Genomic DNA, 17,888 nt, shown 5'->3' with positions numbered 1-17,888 from the left:
CCATTCTCAGCAAATTACATTATCCACAGAGAATTCATGCTGAATCTTAAGTCTGACTTGAAGGGAGTCCCTATTTCCAAGCCCACGGGTAAACTTTAAATATTCCATTAAAATGACATTTCAAAATAATAAAGGAACCGGAGGAACAAAATAAAGGGTGTTGTAAAAGGAAATGGAAACATTACCATAATTAGGGCTTTGAAAATAGACACTCTGAGCCCTTGTTGAAGACTAACTCCTCTGCATCAGCACACAAGGCAGACTGCAAAAGTCTAAGGGGAAAAGCAGTGGTACTTATAACAATAGAAAGGTAAAGAAAGCTTTTCTAAGGTCATTGGAACTGCTTCCTGAAACCTAGTTAAAATATATATATATATATACACACACACACATACATACACATACACACCAAATACCATTTCATCTTTCATGGGATGCAGGGCTTTACCTACCCTGGCTTTGCCATCAATATGCCACAGGCTTGAATGTGTAAGTGCAAGAAAAGGGCCCCTCCTTATCACAGACTAGAAATGCAATCACCTAACTCCTTTGTCACTCACTATCACCAAAAAATGCACTCACACTCATTATGGCACGTAAACAGCACAGCTTTAAATGTGGGCATTTATTCCAGTTGGTTGAAAGACAACTTGTCCAGTCAGCTCTTCCCAGATAAGAACCACGTCTAACATTCAAGAATGCCCCATACAAGCCCACACAGAGATTAAGCATTTTAAAGATTCTCAGGTAATAACTGCCAGGCAGTATTACCTAGCAGACAAGACTACAGCCTCGTAGTCCAATACTCTGAAGCAGTTGGAGATGTACGGAAGAGTGATCCTAAGAGCAGGGCAGGCCCTCGGTGGCTGAGAAGCTCAGAAAACACAGAGGAAGCACCCGGAGATGGAGAGTAACTGGCACAGGTCCCATAGCCCTGGGGCTTCCTCCAGTTTACAACAGTGTACTCAGACTGTCCTAGGCAAGGGGAGAAACTGTGTTGGCTTCCGCAGTAGTGGCACTATGTAAATTCCGTAGAGGGCTCATCATCCCTAACAGGATGAATAGTCCCAACCCAACAGGCAAGTTAGCAACATGTGCTGGAGAAGGAAGAAATGTTATGTGAGCTCATTGGGACAATTAGAAGCTCCTTTGCACTAGGCAAACATACCATTCATCAGTGCGTAGTATAAAGATAAATATGTTTTGGTAGAGAAAAATTTTAGAAGCCATGCACGCACTCAGCAACTGAAACTCTAAAGCCTAAATTCATTCTTCAAAAATTCCTTTTTTTTTTTTAATTGTTCTCCTTAGTACTGAAAAAAACTAGAGAGAGACTTCCTCACTTGATGAAGACTTGGAAAAATCCCAGACCTCAACTAAAAGCAATGATTGTGGCCAGCAGTTTTCTGGCTTCCCTTTGCAATTGTTAAGTATCCTTCTGTTTGACTAAGAATTTCTCCACCTCTTACAAACCATTTTTTTTTTCTTCTTCTTCTTTTTGGGTCCAGAAAAATCTGAAAACCATGTGTTTATAATGAGCCTGTTGCTACGCAGATCATTCAAACACATTACAAAAATCTTTCCTTTGAGTCAGGAGGGCATAATGGGGGGGTGGGGAATGAACTGTAGCAAAAGTCCCTTTGCTGATCAGAAAATCTGGCAAAAAGAAATAAGAGAAGCAAAGCAAAATGGAAAAAATTATGGTGGTCCCCCATCCCTTGAGTCATCTGAACCAAAGGGGGAAAACTAACATTTTTAAAGCCCCAAGGTAATATATCTTAGTGAAGTTAACAAAACTTAGTGGTTCTTAATCTCTTTAATTCCTATGGTTTCGTGACTCATCCCCATCTGTCCACTAGTATGTCCTTTTTGCCAGTTTTTTCACACTTCTGGAATAACGTCCAAATTTCTCTGTTCCCACGTTGATATGTACTCCTATGTGTATTCTCCTTCTGCTATTTCTTGTCTTCTCATTCAGTTGTCAGCTTAAGGTAAGGTCTGACTTGACCATTTCTTCTCTAACATGATCATGGATGTTGGCAGGCTTCCCTCGCCGTAAAAAGATCTATTCCCCAATGGTCACATCCAGAGGATGAGATGAGACATACAGAGACAAATTAGTGTCAAAAAGGCAATGCCTCCCAATTTTCTAATTCAAAATGATTTGGAGTTGATAATTTTAATAAAGTCAACCACCTTATCAGACAGGTTGCAATCGACATCATTCTCAAATTTTTATTGTGTTGTTCTGAACACCCTATTTGAAACAGAGAACTCTTAAACTTCCTCATTCTGAGGATTAAAAAGTACTGTCCTGGCCCAGCAGCAGAGCACTACCTAGCATAGCCTAGGTATATTAATTAATGTATTTATACATATACATATATATGTATGTGTATGTATATGATAATTTATATATACATATGTATAATACATAATACACCATGCATAGACACACATATCATCTGACTTTTGTTTCTATAAATTGTAACTACTTCTGTAGAACCTATGGAGAAACAATGTACCTGCTTCTCCCCAGTATAATCAAACTGTGTAAAATTCTTTTTCCTTTTTAGATCATTTACTTGTTTCTGAGGCAGGCAGGTGGCTGACTCTGGCCAGGCAGGATCCTCAGAGACCCTGGCTTAGCTGCTGGTAACATGTTAACCTATAAATTTCCACAGGTGGGACCATCTGGGGACAAGAAGTGAAATAAATACTTCAAAAAAATCTTTTACCCCCATATGTCTTGAGATTATACACACCCATATACACATGCACACATACATGTGTTGTGTTTAGGTTCACATACACACCAAAACCCCAGAGTATTAACCCTAGATTCTCTGCCCCTATTCATAGAAAAAAAAAAAGGCTGGTCATGACTAATGCTATAGAACCTGTTTTACTCCTAAACAGAAGTAACCAAACCAAGGCAAACATGTATGGCTGGAAACAAGTTTGGTTGGCTCCAGACAAAGGCTTATTTTTTAAGAACAGATGGCTGAATCCTTGCCTTCTCCAATAGGTTGCCCATTGCCTGCCAATCAAAGGCAGATTTTTATTTATAATCTATGCAAATATCTTACTCGGAGGGACATCACAAAGACTAACTGTTTTGTGTCAGACACGGCTGATCCCAGGTGCTCTGGGAGATGCCAGACCCCATCTCCACCTGGGATGACAGGGGACCTAGGGCTAGAGAGTTAGTCATTAACCAGCTCCTAATGAATTTTGTTGGGGCCTCTGTGAAACATGCCACTGGAATCCAGCCCCACCTCCCTGCTTCCCCTAGGCTACTATGCCTGGAAGGCAGTTTCAGCAATTCAGTTTAGACCTTAGATGCTTCTAAAACTCTGATTTTCAAAGGCTCCTACTGACTGTTAATGGATTCTTCACCTTGAGTGTAGCTCATTTATTCATGTCTAACACTAAACCCAGAAAACTTCAGCATTTAAACATGTTACTGTGTTCAAACCAGCTCTCCTTTATACTCTAGTCCACATCCCTACAACTCATGACAAGACTCATGGAATCACACCTGGGTCATTGCTGGTGGCCCTCAGAAACCCAAGCACAACAATTCTCTCTCTCTTTTTTTTTTTTTTCGTTTTTCCTCCTGTTATCAACTTTCCTTTCTTTACTTACAACACTCTTTTCTCTTATTTCTCCACCTCCTGGGCTTAAGTCTTTCACTTGCTATGACACCCCTTGGCACATTCCATTTTAGGGCCCCTTGGAGACAAAAATATATATATATTTTTGTATGCTGAAAACAAACACAGATATTCCTTGGTGCTAACCCAACTCCTAACTTTAAACATTATTTGCCCAAAAAAGCAGATTATGCCTGAAATCTCCGCAGTTTACTTCCAAAGTTTCAGTCTGAAAATGTCTTTCAAAAATTTTTTTCTTCATTGATTTTTCTGCTTACATGACAGTAAGAGTTTATTTCAAAATCCTGTACTGGAAAACACTTCTTTCCCCCTTATTAACCTTTATCTAAAATGGACCAGACTAGCTGAGTAGAAAGAAATTCTAAAGCAAAAGGAAAGAAGTTCTTTCTAACCAATAGCCACCTCCCAAACTTCTTATTCTACAACTCAAACCTTGAAATCAAACACTTTTTTTTTCAGTTTATAAATGCAAATATTACTGACAGTCTGTTCAAATGATGCGGCTTTAAGTTTACTTTCTGAGAAAATCTAAGACTACAGAGAGTTTTAGAGGTTAACTCATCCATCTAGTCCCAAGTTTGGACACATGAGGTGTCCTATTTCTTTTTATCTCCTCCTGATTTCCAGCCCTAGGCATTCCAATTCAAACTTCTGCTAAAGCTCCAGAATCCGTATTTATCATAAATGATCCACATAATTATGAAATAGCAGGCCCTGGTCCGAGAACCACTGATCCATTCCAATATCCTACCCAATATAGTGGCCTCCTCAATAAGACACACATAGGCCATCTAGGCTGCAATATTCCCAGAGATCTCATCCTTTTGTAAGTCTTGTTTCACTTTTATATGGCTTCAGTATTAGAAACTGTGTTCTTATGTAGGACCAAATAGCCCAAGTCTTTCAATTCCTTGAACTTCACCTTGTCGGCTCTAATTTTGTGCTCCTGAGTTAACAGAATACCCCCTAGAGAGAGACAAGTCTTTAAATACCTAAAGGCAGCTACTGTGCCCTTTTAAGTCTTCATTTTTCTAAGCTAAGTCAACTCTTTTTCCTTAACTTCACAAAGCACAATTTCCGAGTCCTGCACCATTTCAACTACTCTTCCTCCACAACAGTACAGAATAAGTCTCTCCGTTGTAACAAAACTTCATTTTTCTTACAACATTTTTTTTTCAATGTGCACTAATTTGTAATATTTTGCCCTTGTCACTTGGCTTGAATTTAGTGATCCAAGAGCTGAGTTTCAGCAAGTACTTATCCTAATGCTGTGTGCCTAGCACTGTGTTAAGTACCCAAGCAGGATTCTAAACAGCAGAAACTGCTTCATTGGAGGAGGTGGTCATTTCTTATATAAGAAGGACTTGATGAAATAACTTGAAAACAAGTGCATGTTAGTGTATGTCAAAGTGCTTCAAATGATTATCATGATAATGGATAAATTCCTGCATACTTGATTTTCTGAGTCAGACTATGAGTTAACCCATGGCCTCTATTTTCAGACACAACACCTATTTAGCAACAGCATGCTTTTGGTTTTTTCGTTTTGGCTTTTTGGTATCAGGGATTGAACTCAAGTGCACTTAACCACTAAGCCCTTTGTTATATTTTATCTAGAGACAGCATATCACTGAATTGCTTAGGGCCTCCCTACGTTTTTGATTTTAAAAGAAGAGACTATCGGAGGCAAGGATTGTGGCTCAACGGTAGAGCACTCTCCTTGCACAAGGAGACCCTGGGTTCAATCCTCAGCACCATATAAAAATGAATAAATAAATAAAATATAGGTATTGTGTCCATCTACAATTAAAAAATATTTTTTAAAAAAGAGACTATCAAAAACATATATAAAAATTTCAAGTGCACCCTTATTTCAAAAATTTAAGATCTACCAAACTATGTAAGTGAAAAGTAGAATACTGTGCCTTCCTATAAGTATGTCACTTATTGGTTCCCAAGCACTCTGAATGCCAAGGTGAAATGCAGCCCATTAGAGACGCAGCTCAGTGGTGGAACACTTGCCTAGTACATGTGAGGCCCTAGTTCAATTTCCAGCACTACAGAGAAAGGTGGGGTCGGGGGAGTAGAGGGTTTATTGGATTCCCTTTCCTGCTGGAAATATTCATTTGCTAAAGAGTCTCCCAAGGCATTTTCATGGAAAATTCTTACTAGTAAATAAATCTTACTATATCAACAAAAATGTATTTGTTTTATTGACAAAATTATAAATTACCAGAACTTTATGAACTCTTACAAATATCTCAATTTACAAATAAGAGGGGGAAATATCAAGTGGTTCAAGATGGCGAATGGTTTCTCCAAGGTACAGCAGAATAGGGCCAATATCCAGAGCTTCTCTCTACTGTTTACTTCCTGTCCCCTCTTATTTAACCCATTAAGTTCCAAGTTTTCCATTTTGCAGATATTCCATGAAATTGACATAGGTGCATTAAAATAGGTTGAAAATCATGATCTAGAGCTTATGTATTTTATACACATTTTCATATATATGTGTGTGTAGGTGTATATGCATATAGATAAATTAGAGGATGTGAAGTGAATATCTATCTATTAGTTTTCTCAAAGGAACAGAACTATATAAACATAATATTTATTTTCAAAGTTATCATAAGTGCCATATTTGTTGCTCAATTTAAATTTTAATACATATCCCAGGTCTAGAATGATGGGATCTTATGGGTTAACCCAGAACAATCAAAACTCTTGCCCTCTCAACATTTCCTCCTTAATTTTACATCCATCTTTAGTTACCTTCCTAATCTTCAAATCCAAAGCCTGATAAGTTATAAATTCCACCATTCCCCCCAAAATTCTTCTATGTTGCTTGACACAATGTTCTGCCTGGCTCAAAATCACTGCTGCCTTACCACTGTTACAGGGAACCACCAGGGTTAGCCAGATGGATTCAACCATGCAGAGAGTACTTGCTTAGCAGATGTGAGGCCCTGGTTCAATCTACAGCTGCAAAGCAACAGGTCAACACTGTCCAACTACCCCACCCTCTCTGCCACTATATACACCACTACATCAACCAGCTCATCTGCTTCATCAAGAGTATCACAGTTATTTCATATCCTTGTATGGGGAGAAGGGGTGTGCACCTACCTTGTGGCCTCTTGCTGAAGCCATGACACGTTTGGCACATAGAACATGACTCCGAAGAAAAGCAGAGGCTCATTAGCGAATTTGTCCAGATGTTTCTTCAGCGGTTTCTCCAGCTCCACCCATCGTGCTTGCTGGCTCTTGCTGAGAAACCAAAGGCCAAAGTAGTGCGTCTAGATAAAAGGGTATAAAACTGCATCAGTTCATGTTTTCCACATGCATCCTGAGATCACACAAAACACAAGATTGCAGTTTCTGCATCATTTTCAGTTCCTCAACTTATACACAAGGATCCAGCTTCTATTTTCTAGGTTTGGAACAAATTAAAGGCAATCATATCCACAGAATACTGTAACTGACACTGATCATCCAGATGCAGCATCCTACCCAGTGTGGCCTTTTGTAAATGTTGGTCCCTATCCAACTGTATTAGGAAAGAGGGTGGTGCAGGGTGTGGACAGTGCTGACCACCCCCCCCCCCTTTTTTTTCCTAGGAGCTAAAGGCTGGTTTTCCTGTGTGTCTTCCCAATGCCTCGTGATTGCATATGGAGCTCACTGGCAAAGGCTAACATAGTTATTGCACCTGCTTACAGAGTAACTTATTACTCAACCCCTAAGATAAAACCTGCCAACTGAAAGCTTCTGCACTGTAGAATGTGTTCCTACGATGCCAGATTTTAACCAAAACTGTAGTCATTCTTTTTGAACTTTAATGAAGTACTTTGAAAGCATCACCCTGTCACTTTATTATTCATGAACTGCAGCATCTCTCTCCAGGTACCAAGTGCAGAAAGGGGAAGGCTCTCCTCTCCACGGCTGCCCCAGGAGCCCCTGATGGCTGTTCTTGGCAGACTGGTGGGATCTAACAGATGAAAGTGAGATTTTTCACCCTTAGACCCTTAGCTTCAACTAGTTTAGTTTTGAACAACATGCTCAATGATTAAAACAGGTACTTTTATGCACCCAATCCTGTCTTTATATTAATTCATGCTAGGATTTCAGGATTAGCACAATAATCACCAAAAAACAGAACACGGCTTTTGAAGATTCTTTTATATTTCAATTATAGCCTACGACCGTTTACAGCAGCACACCTGGAAATCTGCCTTCAAAAGAATGTTTTCATTGCAAGGTTTAATTTCCAAAGGCATTCTTACACTGATGCTCCTGCTCCAGCTGGCTGTCCCCTCAATTTACCAAAGATCAATCTCTGCCATGACCCTACCAAAATCTCTAATGAAACTCTGACTCTGATTTTCCTAGGAAACCAGATGTCCCCTGCCTACACAAAGCTGCAAACCCAGGTGCTTTTAAAGGACATTTTTAAATGGACTAACTTTCAGATGGGCACAATGATTTCATCAGCCTTCTTCCATGATGTTCCAAAGAGCAAGTTCAGAATCAGAAATCTATATCCATTTCTCAAGTGACAAAAATGCCAACAATCAGAGTCCCAGTCATATTTTTATCAACTTAGGCACACTTGAGTGAATTCTGACCCTACTATTCATTTCCTCGCTTCAGTGAGTCCATCAGGTGTTCCAACACAAGCTCAGGCTCACGTAGAGGAAATGAAATACCGCTAAAGAGCAAGAGACAGGCTTTGAAGCCAATTCATTTCCCAGCTTTTGCACCGTTCATACAGTAACTTTGTGCAAGTCACTGGGTGCCTCTCTCCACCCTAGCCCCTACAAGACTCTGAGCTTTCTCACCTGTAAATGGGAATAACTAGGATTGTTGTAAGGAGTGGGCTTCAGATAATGCTTGCCACTCAGGTGCATGGCACGTGGTAAGTACTTCATAAACACTGCCTTCTGTGGCTGCTGGCTCTGCTACTCCTGCTGTTACCACCACCATCACCAGTAAACAGTGTGTCCTCAAAGGGATTTTGGGACCCCAGACTCTTCTTCATCTTCTTCTCTTTTGCTTTCTATCCATGAGGGACATGGTTTTGCTCTTCCAGGTACCTCCATCCTGAAATGTTGCCTTCAAAGGCCTAAAGCAACAGGGCCAATCAACCATGAACTGGTACCGTGACACCATAAGCCAGAATAAACCCTTTCTCTTTATAAGTCAATTATCTCAGGTATTTTTGTTACAATGACAGAAAGCTAACACAGAATTAGAATTAGAAAACAGAGATCATTCTGGAAGTAATGGGAAAAGCAGACAAAAGCAGAAGCTGGACCTAAGGAGTATAAGAGAAAAAATAACAACAAAGCAGTGTGACTCCACTAAATTAGTTTTTTAAAATCTCAGTATAGGCATTTAGGGACACTGGAACATCAGTCTGATGATATTCTTGGGGATCTATGATAAAGACTTAGGCTAGCCTCCAATAAGGTAACTTGGGTCGTTAATTCAGCAAACTTGTTTGATAAAGGTCAAAGGCATTTCTGCATTATTCTGAATCCCTTTGTGGAGGATAGTGCCATATAAGGGTCTCCCACTACATTTTGGATGACTAGGAGTGTTTACATATAATAAATGAGGTAATGTACATAAACTGTAACATGCTATGCAATAATTAGAGTTGGAAAAGAGCCCTTTTATAAGCATGGGTGGAGGAAGGGAGGGCAAGCTTCACAATTGCTTAATAGAGTAACCATGATTTATGATCTTTCACTAAAAGTAGTTTTGACATTTGGCGGGTATTTTTATGGTCCTTACCTCATTCTAATTGTAATATTTCCTCAAATTGGTAACATTCAAATTATAAAGGGTCACAGGAACCACATAAACATTTGACAACTGATTTTATAAAACAAAACAAAATATTATTGCTCCTATGACTTAAAGGTTAATGTTTCAAATTTCCTCTTTTTCATTCCCACCCATTCAAATCATGAAACCAGATCTGAATGCTTGCAAAACACATCCAAAGAATATTCTATGGAGTGCACACATCTGCACGTGCACATGAAGAAGTACATGCTCCTGCACACCAACACGCACCCACCCACATGTAGAAATGAAGAAGTAGAAGAGAACTCAGAGTAAGGTGATAATCTTGAGCCACAGTTAATAATACAGAGTTCTAAATAACAATGCAAACCACTTCTAGTGGAAAAAACTAATTTATGGCATTTTTTTGCTGCTGCTGCTGCTTAAATGCAGCATTTTCCAGAGGACGAAGAGTATTTCAGAGTGACTCACTATGCAATTACCCAATGAAATGGTTACATAACTATTCCAGAAATGGGGTTCCCGGTGCAGGGTAGAATTAGGGGAGGCAAGTTATCTGCAGCACACAGTTTACAACTACTCACACCCAGTATATCCTGATTTTAGTGCTGAATTCAGTTATCCAGCAGGAAGGAAAATCCATTTATGAGGTTCCCATCCCTACACTATTTTTTTGATGCTGTGTCCAAAATAACCTTCTCCATTCCCACCACACTTCTGTCCTTCTGCCTCTGGTTACACCCCTACTCCAGAGCAGAAAGATCCTGATTCGAAGCTCTTACAATCCTTTGTTGAAGTTCAACATAGCCATGTCTACACAGTGCCTCACAGGAAATGGAATCAGAACCTGAGCCCTCAGTTCAACTCGCATGTGCACCAACCAACTTCCTGTGTACTGCCCAAGGGACTATTAATCCCATTGAGCCCAGCTGAGACCACACCAGGCCTGTTCATAACAGACTGGCCAATTTAAACTCTAGCTGCATTTTGTGAGCTGGGCTCCATTGCTGAACACTGCCACGTGGGTGAGGAAAATGTAGAAGATGATTCCAAACAGAAACCACCTTCTCCCTAACCAGAAGGATCTCCTCGCATTACCTGAGTAAATGCCTGAAACGTCTGTTTCATGTCTAAGGGACCAAAGGTAAGCCAGACCCAGAGGATCCTCATGATACCCTCTGGGCTGGGTAAAAAGCCCTATTTCCTCTCTAAGTTTTAGAGCTCACAGAGCTGGTGCCCTGAGTTCTGCAATGACTTTACTGCAATGAGAAAAGAAGACCAAAGAACCAATTCCCAGGGAGAGGACCCACATCTCTGAACCAATTACTAAAAACGTACTATGGTAAAACAACGTAGGAAAGCCACACTAAAGTGTTATTTTTATGTGATAGTTTTGATTTGGTTTGAGGTTTTGTATTTTAACAGAGGAAGCATAAATAGACCAAAAAGTCTGCTGGTTTCTTCAGTGGCAGATTGGTGTATCTTTGACTTTAGCATTAAAATGTTCATTGGTCCCTATTGTGAAAAGATTCTAGGGAATAAAGGTCATTATAAATAGCTTGAGGCAGTGGGTATATTGGAAATCTCCATTCCTTCTGCTCAATTTTGCTGTGAATCTGAAACCATTCTAAAAAAATAAAGTCTATTGAAAATAGCTTAGAGTCTTTTCGATTTGTTCAATCATTTATGTGTAAAGACATGATATATTTCTGAACATTAACAACTAATAAGATTTTATCTTTTTTGAGGGTTTTGTTTTTCCAGTTTTGTGACCTATGGAATGGCTTTAATATTTAATATTATTTGTAAGGGTAACAGATTCAGGCTTGGCAATTAGAAGGGATTAAACTCTTGATCTTAATTAAAGCATTTTGAAGAACTAATCATCCAGAAGCAAAAGTTCAAAACATCTTGCCTTTAGTTGTAACAGGTTGCCTGTCTTACCCAGTATTTCCGTTGTCAATTAAGAAACAGTGTTGGTGTGCGTCCACATAAAAAGTACAGGAGTTATGTGCAAGCATTAGCAGTTTCTCCGTTTCACCAAGGCATGGAAAATATTTCAAAAAGGTGACCATAAGCAGACTCTGAAACAGCACTTCATGCAATTACATTCCAACAGCTTTGGAAAATAAACCACTTTAAACTGTAAGAACCAAATGGTGTGCAATCAACCTCCACTACGGGTAGGTCTGGGATTTCTACAACTGACACATCTATAATTAACAACTGCGCCATCTTCATTTTCCTAGCCATTATCTCCATGAAAGGGCAGGAAAACAAACTGCAGAATCACACAGGTATAGGAGGCACTGCTCCCTTGGCATATAAAAAAAGATGAAGCCTTACAGGGGAAGACGGGGGAAGTTATCTCACCTAAGGTCTCAACTCCTAGAAAATGGAGTCCAAATGCCAATTCACATTGTAGGTCTGACAGAGAGCTAGTGAGATTTCATATCATCATCTATTTTAAATTTTTTTTATTTATATATGACAGTGGAATGCATTACAATTCTAATTACACACATAGAGCACAATTTTTCATATCTCTGGTTATATACATAACATATTCACAACAATTCATGTCTTCATACCTATACTTTGGATAATAATGATAATCACATTCCACCATCATTAATAGCCTCCTGCACCCTCCCTTTCCCTCCAACCCCTCTGCCCTATCTAGAGTTCATCTATTACTCCCATGCCCCCCTCCCACTCCCTATCCCACTCTAAATCAGCTTCCTTATATCAGAGAAAACATTCGGCATTTGGTTTTTTGGGATTGGCTAACTTCACTTAGCATTATCTTCTCTAACTCCATCCATTTATCTGCAAATGCCATGATTTTACTCTCTTTTACTGCTGAGTAATATTCCATTGTGTATATATGCCACATTTTCTTTATCCATTCATCTACTGAAGGGCATTTAGGTGGTTCCACAGTTTAGCTATTGTGAATTGTGCTGCTATAAACATTGATGTGGCTGTGTCCCTGTAGTATGCTGTTTTTAAGTCCTTTGGTTATAGACCGAGGACAGGGATAGCTGGGTCAAATGGTGGTTCCATTCCCAATTTTCCAAGAAATCTCCATACTGCCTTCCATATTGGCTACACCAATTTGCAGTCCCACCAGCAGTGTATAAGTGTACCCCCACATCCTCAATCAACACTTATTGTTGTTTGTATGCATAATAGTTGACATTCTGACTGGAGTGAGATGAAATCTTAGAGTGGTTTTGATTTGCATTTCTCTAATAGCTAGTGATGATGAACATTTATTTATTTATTTTTAAATGTTAATTATTTTTAATTTTTTAAATTTATTTTTAATTTTATTTTTTTAGTTGTAGTAGACACAAGAGCTTCATTTATCTATTTTTTTATTTTTATGTGCTGCTGAGGATCGAACCCAGTATCTCACACATGCTAGACTCGAGGCAAGTGCTCTACCACTGAGCTACAAGCCCAGCCCCTCACATCATAATCTTTATAGAGATAAAAATACAACACGAAATTCCAGCACCAGCAATTTATCCCAACAGTCTATCTACTCTTGGCAGATTCCTAATCAGTGTTGATTATTACAATCCCCTCCAAATGTACAGTGGATGTGTTTAAAGAAGTTATGAATACAGCAAGATTCCACCATTATCTGCCAGGGCCAGAGGGAATAAGAGGTTTCAAGGGCTCCCCAAATCACACATAAAGTACCAACTGTAAGTAGATTAGTTTGAATCAAACCACACAATTATTCTTAACATAAGTTAACTTTTCTTTGATGATAAGAAATGCATACAAAGATCTTGTGTCTTGATACGCTCTAGCCATATGTGGAAATTTCTACTGCTGCTGACAACTGTGGATACATCAGCTTTTAGTAAAGATGAAAATATGAATTTGAAAAAAAAGGGGGGAGGTGGTTAAATTAAAGAATAACTACCTGCCTTATGAAATTATTCTGAATTTGTTGTTTCAGACTCCCTTAAAAGCTAGGATTCTCTGTCTATCCTTAGGAGAGATAGAAGTGTTATCAAATTCAATATTCTCCAGAGCTCTGGATTTTCCAATAAAATAGAAGTTTTATTCCTCAAATAGGGTAGAGCAATGAGTGAAGAGTATCTGAGATGCCTTTGTTAAATCATTTATCTCTCCCTCTTCCACTTGTTGCTTTTTAAATAGCCAAGATTATCCTTAAAGATATCATTCTAGCTTATTTTTACATTTCACTGGAATTCTTGTGGTTGTCTGTCTGTTGTAGCAATGCTGGGGATCAAACCCAGGGTCTTATGCATGCTAAGCAAATGCTATACCACTAAGCCACAATCCCAGCCTGGAATTCTGGATATTCATTATTACTATTAACACAGTCATCTTTGCCTTTCTTAGAACAGTACTGATGATTAGAAATATAATGTGAGACTGGGCTTGGTGGCACTTGCCTGTAATCTCAGCAGCTCAGGAGGCTGAAGCAGGCGGGTTGCAAATTTTAAGCTAGCCTCAGCAACAGAGCCAGGCCCTAAGCACATTATCAAAACCCTGTTTCTAAAGAAAACATAAAAGGACTTGGGGATGTGGCTCATTGGTAAAGCACTCTGGGTTAAATCCTCATTACTAAAAAATTAAATGAAATTTAAAAAAGAAATATAATGTGAGTTACATATTAATTTTAAAATCATTTTATAGCTACCTTTAAAAAGTACCAAAAGGTGATTAATTTTAACAAATTTTATTTAAAATGATAAATTCAAAATCTCATCTAAACCTGTAATCAACATAACAGTTATTACTGAGTTATTATTATTACTGAGAGTTATTACTGAGATATTTTAACAGTTATTACTGAGATATTTTAACCCTTTTTTTATACCAATTCTTCAAAATCTGACATCAAATTCACACTTAACCATATGTCAATCTAGCCACAACCCAAGTGCTCAATAGCCACATATAGACCAAACTGGACAGCACAATTTTTAGTAACTATTCAAGGAGCTGAAAGACTCTATCCTCAGATCAGAGGCTCTAATCATTAAATTTATCTAAAAATGGAACAAGTAGATTTTCAGAAGGGTGAGAGAGAAGCCTCTGGAAGCTTTATCACAGAGGCTGGGCAACCTGTGTGGTATTTTGCAAAGGGCATGGCCATACTGACATGTTTCTCTGTGGCAGGCACTGTGACACTGTGGCAGCTTTGCAAAACTGACTCATCCCATCAGCTCACAGATGTTGCTACTATTACTACCTTCATTTTACAGATGAGAAAACCAAGGCACCAGGTAATTTAGTATCTAGAATTACACAGCTGCTGAGTGGCAGACAATTAGAACTCAGGCAGTCTAGTCCAAGATCACACTTCCAGCCACTATACTCCTGCAGCAGAGGGTGCCTAAAAAAGGAAAGTAGCTAAGACAATTGACAGTACCATGGTATCCTATGCAAATCTCACTCGTTCCACATCCTCACCATGGTCAGTATGTTCACTTTATTCTCCATTCCAGCTTGTGTGTGTAATGGTAGCAAATTATTGTGAACTACATATGCTACGTAAGCCACAAAACAGGTATACACTGTATAAAGGACAATAAACATAGAGTCAGCCCTTGGGATTCGTTCCAGATCCCCTGGGATAATAAAATCGGCAGATACTCAAGCCCCTTTTATAAAAAGGCATGTAACCTACACACATCCTCCTGAACACATTAATCCATCTTTAGATTACTCAGAGTGCCAAAGACAATGTAAATGCTATGTAGTGGTTATTGAACTGTTTAGGGAACAAGAAGGGGTAAAAAAGCTGCCTATGTTCAGTACAGAATACTTGGAATATTCTGAATTTTTAAAAAACCCTGTGATTAGTTGAATCCACATATGAGGAATCCACACACACAGAGAAATGACAACATCAAATTTTCAAATATATGATTTAGTCATAAGGCAACATGATTTTAGTTATTCCTTTCTTAGCCTTGGTCTACAAACTGAGATGGGAGCTATAGATACAGCACCCCTTCTATAAACAGAACAGCACTATTTTACACATGATACTTCCTAGGATTTTATTGGGGGAGAAGGAAAAGGATTAAACCCACTGATGCAGATACGCTGTAGTTATATTACCTGAATTCTGATTTTATCAGTCCCCTCTCTCAAATCTCTTCCTTAATAGAAACTCATACCTGTAAGTTTTGTCTGACCTTGAAAATGATTGAAAAGATATTTTTTTTCTAAGAAATTCATTCTTATTACCTCTTGCCAGGATCACTGTGGTCTCCACTGGAGCCCCTTTTCCTCCTGTCCCTCCCTTCCAATCCCCATTCTGTTCATCATTGGGTCCTTTTCCTCATACACAAGTTGATCACATCACGCTCCTCCTTGGAGTCCTCTGATGACTTCACATCTCACAGCAGTGTTTCCCTCCACTCCCCCAAATTTCAGAGTATTTACTAGAAAATTAAAATAATTGTGAAACATTGTTACGGTTTGGATGTGAGGTGTCCCCCAAAAGCTCACGTGTGAGACAATGCAAGAAGATTCAGAGGAGAAATGATTGGGTTGTGAGAGTCTCAACCCAATCAGTGAATTAATCCCCTGTTAGGGATTAACTGAGTGGTAACTGAAGTGGCGGGGTGTGGCTGGAGGAGGTGGGAATTGGGGCATGGCTCTGGCATTGGTATCTAGCAAGTGGAGACCTCTCTCTCTGCTTTCTGATCTTCATGTGAGCCGCTTCCCTCTGCCACACTCTTCTGCCATGATGTTCAGCCACACCTTAAGTCCCAAGGAATGGAGCCTGCTGTCTATGGATGGAGACCTCTGAAATTGAGCCCTCAAACTTTTCCTCCTCTACAGTTGTTCTGATGGGGTCTTTTAGTCACAGCAGTAAAAACTAAAACAAATACCTTTTTGGTTTCTTTCTGCAATGCTAGGGGTTGAAGCAGGGCCTTGCATGTGCTAGGCAAGTGCTCTACCACTGAGCTGCACCCCAGCTCTGCCACATTTGTCTGTCTGTCTGTCTTCTTGCTGTAGAACTTCAGAGAGTGGTTCCCAAAACATGTTACCAAAACCCTTCTCCTCCACTTCACTCTTCTGGGAACTAGACCTGGAGAGTCACCTGGCTCAGTTTAGACTAGCCTCACAATTTACCAGCACAATGCCTGTACACAGGTCATCCTGAGCAGCAGACTCACAAGATGTAAGTGAGCTGATAGGTGGAAAGTGCTCCATGCGTACATGGGACATGAAAAGGTGATGACTCTCTTTAAGTCTTTGTGATATATTTTAGAAACTGCCCTACAGGATCTAGTTAAAACTCACAGATCCAGCCTGCCTCACCACACTCCCCGCCTCTCCCTGCCCTCCCTGCCATGACCCCCTCCACACTCACAAACGCAATGGTGAAAATCACCCTCTGCCCTGTCCTAAAAATTCTGTGTTCTTTCCCGCTTCTGCCCTTTGGCATGAACTGTACCCTGGGCTTGGTTTCTCATTCCTCTGCTCCCTTAGTTCCTTGGGGCAGGCATCCTGCACATGCAGCTTCAAAGGTCTTCGCTACCACATGAACCAGACCTGGACCCTCTGAATGCCGTGGGAACCAGCAGCACACCAGGGCACCTGAAACAGACTTGCTGCTCAGTGTACCGCGCACCTCCAAGCCTTCACACATCTGCCCAAACCCACAGAACATGCAGCTGCAACAGTGAACCCTAATGCAAACTAAGGGCTTTAGGTGATAGTGACGTGAGGACATAAGTTCATTAATATTAACAAAGAGATCTGACTGGCAGGGCTGAGGGGCTATGCATGAGTTGGGATGGGGAGTACCATCTCTGTACCTTCCTCTCAAACCTAAAACTACTCTAAAAGATAGTCTTTAAAAATTTTTGAAGACGCCTGTATTCCCAGCAGCTTGGGAGGCTAATGCAGGAGGATCACAAGTTCAAAGCCAGCCTTAGCAACTTAGCAATGCACTTAGCAACTCAATGAAACCTGTCTCTAAATTTAAAAAAAAAAAAAAAGATATAGATAGATAGATAGATAGATAGGCATGAGCTGGAGATGTTGCTCAGTGGCTAAGTCCCCCTGGGTTCAATCCCTGGTACCAAAAAAAAAAAAAAGAAAGAAATCTTTGAAGCCTATTTTACAACTATCTTACAAGATTAACTGGTAAAAGAATTAACATAGATCACAAATTAAGTTTTTAAAAATTGTTTTAAGTCTACTATACATCTTTTCCTTTATAAATTATTAGCTATTATAAAATTTAGGATACAACTAAACTAGTTCCAATGTCAAGGCCAAATATCCATCATCATCTGGTTTCTAAGGCTGCATCAGGACTAAACACTTTGTTATACTTTATATTGATTTTCACTTTTCTCTTCTAAAGGACCATCAGCTCTATTTGGA

General features: G+C 39.5%; 1 protein-coding gene across 1 annotated transcript in view; it reads right to left on the bottom strand.

Moving 5' to 3' along the window:
- Positions 1–17,888, bottom strand: part of Ptpn14 (protein tyrosine phosphatase non-receptor type 14) — a 174,697-nt gene that overhangs the window by 84,001 nt on the left and 72,808 nt on the right. The window contains exon 3 of the mRNA XM_076832419.1: positions 6,804–6,973. Within this exon, the coding sequence (XP_076688534.1) occupies positions 6,804–6,973 (170 nt within the window). The remainder of the gene's footprint in view (positions 1–6,803; positions 6,974–17,888) is intronic.

This window comes from Callospermophilus lateralis, chromosome 13 (genome assembly GCF_048772815.1).
Source record: "Callospermophilus lateralis isolate mCalLat2 chromosome 13, mCalLat2.hap1, whole genome shotgun sequence".
Taxonomy (NCBI): domain Eukaryota; kingdom Metazoa; phylum Chordata; class Mammalia; order Rodentia; family Sciuridae; genus Callospermophilus; species Callospermophilus lateralis.
Note: the sequence above shows the minus strand (reverse complement) of the source record. Positions and strands in the feature narration are given on the sequence as shown.